This window comes from Coregonus lavaretus (genome assembly GCF_964263955.1).
Source record: "Coregonus lavaretus genome assembly, chromosome: 35".
NCBI classification, from domain to species: domain Eukaryota; kingdom Metazoa; phylum Chordata; class Actinopteri; order Salmoniformes; family Salmonidae; genus Coregonus; species Coregonus lavaretus.
This window is the reverse complement of record NC_140022.1, coordinates 2,666,982-2,676,988: the sequence shown is the minus strand read 5'-3', so window position 1 is coordinate 2,676,988 and position 10,007 is coordinate 2,666,982. Positions and strand designations below refer to the sequence as shown.

The 10,007-nt window shown below is 42.3% G+C and overlaps 1 protein-coding gene across 1 annotated transcript; it reads right to left on the bottom strand.

The window, feature by feature from the left end:
* Positions 1-2,360: 2,360 nt before the first annotated feature.
* Positions 2,361-9,769, bottom strand: LOC311109515 (OX-2 membrane glycoprotein-like; the record flags this gene model as incomplete). The annotated part of the gene is made up of 3 exons (XM_084152434.1): positions 2,361-2,686; positions 3,487-3,825; positions 9,697-9,769. The coding sequence occupies 3 exons, from the start codon at positions 9,767-9,769 to the stop codon at positions 2,361-2,363; spliced, it is 738 nt and encodes a 245-aa protein (XP_084008560.1).
* Positions 9,770-10,007: the final 238 nt, after the last annotated feature.

Below are 10,007 nucleotides of genomic sequence, written 5' to 3'. Positions count from 1 at the left end.
CATCCAATAATCCAGGGGGTGCTATCAGAGAGTTCATGCAATCCGCCTTGAAACTTCCTCTAGAGACTGTAAACATGGTGGCTTTCCACCGAGTACACAGACTTGGAGCTCGGAGCGACAAGACCAAGGGTCCCCGACCTAACATCGCAAAATGTGAACACTACCAAGAAAAGGAGCTGATCAAAAGCAGGGGAAGGGAGTTTTTAGGGACCAATTTCCCCCGGAGATAAACGAGCGTTGCAAGAGGCTGTATCCTATACAGAGGAAGAGGAAACAGACAGAGAGGGGTAGCGCGCCTTTCTCATTGTGGACAACTCTTTATAGATGGACAGCTCTTCCGAGACAGTTCCGTAACACCATGGCTGTACTAAAATTTACGGGGACGTCAGGATACGGATTTTTTTTTAAATGGGGACTGTCAAAATATCTGAACACTATGAAGTTGATACGTGAACACACGCTCGCTTACACATAAGGACGCATAGACACAGACACACTTGATCTCCCTCTCTCCTCTCTATTCTCGATTATTTTTCTATAACTTCATATCCTTTTTGTTTCTCTATCTTTTGTATGTTTATCTATGTTTACAACAAGAAGTGGGAAGATATCAGAACAGAGACGCTGGGGAATAATAACATATTGCAGGGGATACATGTGTACTGTAGTGAAGCCGTCTCTATGGTAATGCAAGGTCTCTTTTTCATAATCACTCACTTCATGTTACATTTACGTCATTTAGCAGACGCACTTATCCAGAGCGACTTACGCACATAGACACTCAACCATGCAAATTGGATGGGTTATTATTTATTTAGTCATCACACATTATATTCTTACTCTTACCCAGACATCATACACACTGTCACTAAATCACATCCAATATCACACACATCAACCTACTTGGATCAATTACACACATAATATCTTGACTCAATTTTCTAACATCTGTGGCATTGGCTCAAAGGCAAACAGGCAAGGGAATAAAACATATATATTTCTAGAACCTATTTGAAATCTTTATTCTTGACCGTCATAATACCTCTTATGGCAGTAACTTTACAAGGACTAATTATGGTACATTTAGTATCTAGTTATGGCAAGAGGTGAAATAAGTATAGCCAGTTATAATTGTAACGGTTTAGCAGATTAAAAGAAAATAAGATCAGCCTTCGGAAAGTATTCAGACCCCTTGACTTTTTCCACATTTTGTTACAGCCTTATCCTAAAATGGATTAAACTTTTTAAAATCCTCAGCAATCTGCACAAAATATATTGTTTGTTTGTTTTTCTGTGGGGGGGAGGGAGTGGGGGGGGGGTCTCGGATGGTTGAGGGGCAGCTCTTGGGGTACTGTGGGGGGGATCTTGGAGTGCTGGAGGGCTAGTGGTCTGGCGGTTGGACGCTTGGGCCGGTGGCTGATAGGTCGTTGGTTCGGGCCCTGTTTTGACATTGTGGGAGATCTGGCGACGTGCCCTTGGGCAGGGCGTTGACCCTGGTTGCTTTTGTGGGTTGCTCTGGATCGGAGTCTGTCAGATGACTGAATGTAATGTAAATGTTGAGCGGCTTCACTGCAAGTAAATTGTATGGTTTAACATTCAATCAAAATAAACATCTTTGTAATTATTTCAGATCACTGTCTACATTGCACATAATCTGATCTCTCAGGAGATATTCTGTATAAATATGGTATAACATATTGTTCTGTATAAGAGGGTAATTAACATATGTATCCATATAAAGAGGGTAATTGACATAATGTTCTTTATAAAGAGGGTATTTAACATATTGTTCTGTGTTAAGAGGGTAATTTACATAGTTTTTTATGGAGTATATAAGTGACATGAGTAACATTAGAACAACAATTCAGCAACAAATGCAACTCATTAGAATATGTGTCTTACTGTTAGATTAGACCTCTAGATTTCAGGGTCATCATGTTGAGGGTTGACTGTTGATAGTTCTTCCTGTTCTCTGTCATGGGCTGTGGGATTTGGGCTAAAGATTGTTTTTGTTAGTTTGACAATTAATGTCAAATGAATACAGTATTTTCTCTTTGTCATCTGGACAGTAAAACTTACCTTCTCATTTTATTTCTCTGTTTGCACCACCACAGTACCACAGCTCCACAGCACACAGCAATGAAACACAGTGAACCCATCACTGCACCAATCACTGTTCGCTTACCTGTGAAAGATGACAAGATGAGAATGGTACAATTCACAGATAAGAGTGTCAGAGATTAGTTGTGGTCATTAGATTAATGACTTACCACTGATCCTGTCACCATCAGTGACCTCAGGTAGATCTAGCACAGAAAATACAGAAACAGTACTTCAGAATGACACCAGCATGTTGATTGTTACTGTAGGCATGTACAGAACCATTTCTCACCAGCAAATGGAGCTTGAGTTCTAGCTGGAATGTTCTTGATGACACCCCCGGAGAACAGTGACACCATACAGCCAATCCTGGTGTCTTTGTCAGCTAGACTGAATGCTGCCAGCGTGAAAGTTATGGTGACAGTGACAGTTCCATTGGGATGGGTGACATTGGCCATTGTGGAATTTTCGAGAATGTCGGTGTCGTCCCAGGTCACTATAGGAGCAGGTTGTCCAGTAGCAGAACAGGACAGAGTGGTGTGACTGTTGTTGGTTTGTGTGATGAGGAGTGAGGGTCCATACAGCTCTACAGAACAACAACAGACACAGATCACAGTGAATGTAAATACTATAATGTTTTTATCACATGGTCAAATGGATCCATGATGTCTGGAGGCCATTGTTCTTCTTTTAAAGGGATTATTACACATTGTTCCTGTTTTAAAGGGATATTACACATTGTTCCTGTTTTAAAGGGATATTACACATTGTTCCTGTTTTAAAGGGATGTTACACATTGTTCCTGTTTTAAAGGGATATTACACATTGTTCCTGTTTTAAAGGGATATTACACATTGTTCCTGTTTTAAAGGGATATTACACATTGTTCCTGTTTTAAAGGGATATTACACATTGTTCCTGTTTTAAAGGGATATTACACATTGTTCCTGTTTTAAAGGGATATTACACATTGTTCCTGTTTTAAAGGGATATTACACATTGTTCCTGTTTTAAAGGGATATTACACATTGTTCCTGTTTTAAAGGGATATTACACATTGTTCCTGTTTTAAAGGGATATTACACATTGTTTAAGACCTCAAAAGTAGCCTTATGTTAAGATGAATCCACATGATCTGCCTGAACCCAAAATGAATGGAAAAGAGAAGCACAGCAGATCTGGAAATGACATGGTGCTTATCTTCTCCATTGATTTGGGAATCTGGCAAATAGCTGAATCTTCAAAACAGATGGTCTAGAATGTGGACTTATCTCAGCTGAAATCTATGTTTAAGGTCTGAAAACATTTGACAAACTTACACTAGACTTTAGAGTGTAGTACCCCTTTAACCCCCCCTTCCCTAACCCAATGTAATATGATTTTTACCATTTACTTTGAGGCAGGTTCTTCCATGGATAGCTCCATCTGGAAAGGCATTAAACTTGTACTTGTAGCAGGACTCGTCTCCTCTTGACACTCTTCTGATGATGATAGAGCAGTTCTGCAGTCCCTCGTCTTCAAACTCCACTTTCCCCTTAAAAGGTTGGTTGACTTCGAGACCAAAACGTTTGCCATAGGAGCCAATGTTCACATTTTGTCCTTGTGTCATTTTTTGCCAGGTGACTTGCTGCACGTCTTTGGGTTTCATGAGCTCACAGTTTAAAACTGCATCTTCTCCAAGGGTTGCTGTGACAACCTGCTGTGTTCTCACCAGATGAGAGAGCCCTGCATGAAGACAGTTATACACTACTTAGAACTACTACAACACACACACACACACACACTTCTAGGATGTGCGTACGGCCCAGTACATCACTGGGGCAGAGCTCCCTGCCATCCAGGACATCTATACCAGGCAGTGTCAGAAGACGGCCCCAAAACAAATGTTAAAGGCTCCAGCCACCCAAGCCACAGTCTGTTCGCTCTGCTACTGCACGTCAAGCGGTACCAATGCACCAAGTCTGGAACCAACAGGACCCTGAACAGTTTCTACCCCCATGCCATAAGACTTCTAAACAAGAATGCTAAATATCTAATCAAATGCCTACCCGGGCTACCTGCATTGACCCTATTTGCACTAACTCTTTGTACTGACTCTATGCACACACACTGGACTCTACCAACACAGTCACACATACTTACACTGACACCCAACACACACACACACACACACACACACACACATTTCCACACTCATCACATAAGCTTCTGCTACTGTCTGTCTATCCTGTTGCCTAGTCACTTTACTCCAACCCCCGGTTATCTTGTACCCCTGCACATTGACTGTTGTGGTACTCCCTGTTATTCACTGTGTATTTATTCCTTGCGTCACTATTATTTTTTTGTGTTTTTGTTGTTGTTGTGAATCTTATCTTTAACTCTGCATTGTTGGAAAATGACCTGTAAGTAAGCATTTCATTGTTAGTCTACGAAGCATGTGCCGAATACAATTTGACTTTATACAATCTATAATATAGTGGTGTAGTTCTCAGAATGGTCAGAAGGGGGAGTACTGAACTAGTCTGTAATCTAGTCTAGGGGGGTCAGTATGAATATATATATACTGTATATATATATATATAATGTATGCACTCACTAACTGTAAGTCGCTCTGGATAAGAGCGTCTGCTAAAAATGTAAAATGTGGAAAGTATTCGGACTTTGACATTTCCCACATTTTGTTACGTTACATCCTTATTCTAAAATTGATTAAATTAATTGTTTTCCTCATCAAATTCTGAGACTAGAAATGTAGCTCAGGTGCATCTTGTTTCCATTTATCATCCTTGAGATGTTTCTACAACTTGATTGGAGTCCACCTGTGGTAAATTCAATTGATTGGATATGATTTGGAAAGGCACACACCTGTCTATATAAGGTCCCACTGTTGACAGTGCATGTCAGAGCAAAAACCAAGCCATGATGTCAAAGGAATTGTCAGTAGACCTCTGAGACAGGATTGTGTCGAGGTACAGATCTGGGGAAGGGTACCAAAACATTAATGCAGCATTGAAGGTACCCAAGAACACAGTGGCCTCTATCATTCTTAAATTGAAGAAGTTTGGAACCACCAAGACTCTTCCTAGAGCTGGCCGCCCGGCCAAACTGAAACACGGCTTCCCGTTAATTTTCAATGGAAGGAAAGCGGTGAGAAACGGAGTGGGCGAGGGCCCGTTGGGCGGCGCGAACGTGGCGTGCGATGCGGTGAAAAAGTACTGCATTTCCTAACTTTATGCAATTCACCAGCGGCGATATGAGACGTGTTATGATGAGCCTCTGTTGGGTGTCATGGACAAAGTGGATTATTTTTTTCTTTCGTTCCCATTACGATTTTGACGCTACGTGACCCAACGCAAAGATGGCTGACAAAAAATACCCCAGGATGGAAGCAAATGTAAGTAATTATAGCGTCATAACGAAACATGCAAAGAATGTACAGTTGAGAGGAATATGTTAGTTAATGTAGAGACAAACGATAATGCATATTTTGACTGCAAACTGAATGCTACATTTTGTAAGCTTGTCTTGCTGATATTTGCCAAGCTACGCAGCTGAAATAACGTAGCTAGTTAACTATTTTCTTGCTTATTGCGTAGTGGAGGATAAAAATACCTTTCTGCCTATGGATGTGTAGCTAGCTATGTAGCCGATCTGTGTATGGACCCTAAAACGTTTGGCATAAATATTAGTTCAGAACCTAGCTATGAACCTCCGCTATCATAGCCGGTTGTATCGACTTCAGCTATCATAGCCGGTTGTATCGACTTCAAAACAGTCTGAATGGCATTAATGAAGCCTATGGATTGAGTAGAATATAATATAACTTTATTGTGCCAAGGATGCAAGTTGTATATACATGTAGTTATTACCAAGCATAAGATCCACACATTGTAGCCTGTACATTGAACATATTCACTGAACATGTACTCTACCAAATAAAGGTGTAGTTCAGGTATGAATGTCTGTGAGAGATTATTTTTCAGTCATATCCTATACCAGGATTATCAAAATCCAGTCTTTGAATGATGCTGTGTCTGCACGTATGTATTACAATTATACACTTCAACAGTGTTTACCTATCCTGGTCCTGGGACATCAATGGTTATACATTGTAACTATGCAATAGACTAGAACGCATTATTTAACTAGTTAGAGGCTGATTTGTAATTCATATACAGAAAAATATTATTATTTTAAACAGTACAGTACACTTCCTATGCATCATGTAAATACTCTAAAACCGGTTCATCTCACTATCTAATTTCCTTCATCTGCATTGATCTGAGGACACAGGGTAGGTGTAGTATTTCATCAAATGAGACTTAATTTCAACCAGTAGAGAATATGAAATGCTTTATTGAAAGAGGTTAATTATCCAAGTGTAATAAATACATAATACATATTATACAGTGAGGGGAAAAAATATGATCCCCTGCTAATTTTCTACGCTTGCCCACTGACAAAGAAATGATCAGTCTATAATTTTTAAATGGTAGGTTTATTTGAACAGTGAAACAGAATAACAACAACAAAAATCCAGAAAAACGCATGTCAAAAAAGTTATAAATTGATTTGCATTTTAATGAGGGAAATACGTTTTTGACCCCTCTGCAAAACATGACTTAGTACTTGGTGGCAAAACCCTTGTTGGCAATCAGAGGTCAGATGTTTCTTCTAGTTGGCCACCAGGTTTGCACATATCTCAGGAGGGATTTTGTCCCACTCCTCTTTGCAGATCTTCTCCAAGTCATTAAGGTTTCCGAGGCTGACGTTTGGCAACTCGAACCTTCAGCTCCCTCCACAGATTTTCTATGGGATTAAGGTCTGGAGACCTTTAATGTGCTTCTTCTTGAGCCACTCCTTTGTTTCCTTGGCTGTGTGTTTTGGGTCATTGTCATGCTGGAATACCCATCCACAACCCATTTTTAATCTCACCCAAGATTTGACGGTACATGGCCCCGTCCATCGTCCCTTTGATGCGGTGAAGTTGTCCTGTCCCCTTAGCAGAAAAACACCCCCAAAGCATAATGTTTCCACCTCCATGTTTGACGGTGGGGATGGTGTTCTTGGGGTCATAGGCAGCATTCCTCCTCCTCCAAACACAGCAGGTTGAGTTGATGCCAAAGAGCTCCATTTTGGTCTCATCTGACCACAACACTTTCACCCAGTTCTCCTCTGAATCATTCAGATGTTCATTGGCAAACTTCAGACGGGCATGTATATGTGCTTTCTTGAGCAGGGGGACCTTGCGGGTGCTGCAGGATTTCAGTCCTTCACGGCGTAGTGTGTTACCAATTGTTTTCTTGGTGACTATGGTCCCAGCTGCCTTGAGATCATTGACAAGATCCTCCTGTGTAGTTCTGGGCTGATTCCTCAACGTTCTCATGATCATTGCAACTCCACAAGGTGAGATCTTGCATGGAGCCCCAGGCCGAGGGAGATTGACAGTTATTTTGTGTTTCTTCCATTTGCGAATAGTCGCACCAACTGTTGTCACCTTCTCACGGCGATGGTCTTGTAGCCCATTCCAGCCTTGTGTAGGTCTACAATCTTGTCCCTGACATCCTTGGAGAGCTCTTTGGTCTTGGCCATGGTGGAGAGTTTGGAATCTGATTGATTGCTTCTGTGGACAGGTGTCTTTTATACAGGTAACACGCTGAGATTAGGAGCACTCCCTTTAAGAGTGTGCTCCTAATCTCAGCTCGTTACCTGTATAAAAGACACCTGGGAGCCAGAAATCTTTCTGATTGAGAGGGGGTCAAATACTTATTTCCCTCATTAAAATGCAAATCAATTTATAACATATTTGACATGCATTTTTCTGGATTTTTGTTGTTGTTCTGTCTCTCACTGTTCAAATAAACCTACCATTACAATTATAGACTGATCATTTCTTTGTCAGTGGGCAAATGTACAAAATCAGCAGGGAATCAAATACTTTTTTCCCCTCACTGTACATATTCATATTATATTACAAATACAAGTTAAATCTGTACTTCAATGCACATCTGGAAGAAAGAGGTGGGGAGAGAGGTATGAGAGAGGTGGTTGAGAGAGAGGAGGTGTGAGAAAGGAGGTGGGGAGAGAGGTGTGAGAAAGAGGCGGTGGGGAGAGAGGTGTGAGAGAGGGGGTGGGGAGAGAGGAGTTGGGGGAGAGAGGTGTGAGAGAGGAGTTGGGGGAGAGAGGTGGTGGGGAGAGAGGTGTGAGAGAGGGGGTGGGGGAGAGAGGTGGTGGGGAGAGAGGTGTGAGAAAGAGGTGGTGGGGAGAGAGGTGTGAGAAAGAGGTGGTGGGGAGAGAGGTGTGAGAGAGGAGTTGGGGGGGGGAGGTGTGAGAGGAGTTGGGGGAGAGAGGAGTTGGGGAGAGAGGTGTGAGAGAGGAGTTGGGGGAGAGGAGTTGGGGGAGAGGTGTGAGAGAGGAGTTGGGGGGAGAGGTGTGAGAGAGGAGTTGGGGGGAGAGAGGTGTGAGAGAGGAGTTGGGGGAGAGAGGTAAGAACAGAGGAGCAGGGAAGGCAGCATATGATTAATGAATTACAGTGCTACCCTAATATTCTCTCAGTTCATCACAATTACATAATAGTGTCTCTAGCGGTGTCTCCTAACAACCTTCGGGCCAACTGGGGGACCAAAGCTATCTTAATTGCGGGTGAGATGGCGATGACGGGACTGGAGGTTGGCACCCTCTCTCACATCAAAACATACCTGCAGACGAGAGACAGATGGAGAGAGAGAGAGAGCTGGCGTGATTAAGCCTTGTGTTTTTTTTTATTCTAACACTGTCAGTCATCATAATCATCAGGAGGTGAAATGCTCAACTGACCTTGGATCATCAACTCTGAAATACAGAGAGATGTAGTAGTCCCATTGTAAAGCATCTCTTTAATAATTCTTCCTGTTGACCCGACCAAGTGACCTCTCACCTCTGATCATGCTGTGCCCTCTATGTAGCCAGTTCAGATGGGGGAGGGGTTCACTGACACAGCTGATATAACCTAGAGGATTTAGGGGGGAGAGGGATGAAGTGAAGGAGAGAGACTGTTATGGAGAAAATAAGGTAGTTAAAGAGACAGTGTTCAACAGGAATGTGTGTGTGTGTGGCCTCACATGGTGTCCACACTAAGTGGCTGCAGAGTACTTTATACTGAAAAACATGCACAGACACATGACGAACTACAATATAGCGTAGTTATATAAATAATGAAGTGTCTTACTATTCTCCATGGTTGATCCTCTTGCCTATTCTTTGAAGGTGGAAGGAGACACAGTTATACACCTGAGCCTGCTTACTGCACAACAATCCATCAATCAGATTGATACACAAGTGTGTAGGTGTGGGTTATAGGGTGTCTAATTGTTCTAAATTGTTTCAATATGGGTGACTCTTAAAAGAGCCTGTTATGTTTTTGTACAGACATCACCCTTACCTAAACAGCACCCTCACCTGAGAAGTAGAAATCAAAGGGAGAGAAACTGGGAATTGAATAACTGCAGTTGACATAGCGAAGTAAATGGAAGAATATTCTTATTGCAATGTGAATGGCTCTTAAAAGAGCCTTTGGTTGTACATAGTGTAGTCTATGGTGTTGCCAGGGAACAGCACCCTCAACGAAGAAGTAGGAGGTGAAGATCTCCCGCACACGGATTGCTTCCCGTGCTGCATTGTTGGCCCCCATCCTTGAAACATCCTGCAGAGCAGCAGACCTCTCCTCTGGCACACAGGAAGCAATCCTGCAGAGCTGCAGATCCCCTCCTGGTCCTCGTGTCCATCCTCATGAAGTTATGCAGGACACAGGTAGCCTTCACACACACACCTGAATTCCCCCAGGAGGCAGTCCCAGATGGCCCTGGTCACCCAACCTTGCAGTGCCCTACACGGTAACTGTAGGCAATCGTTTTGAAGGAATCACCAAT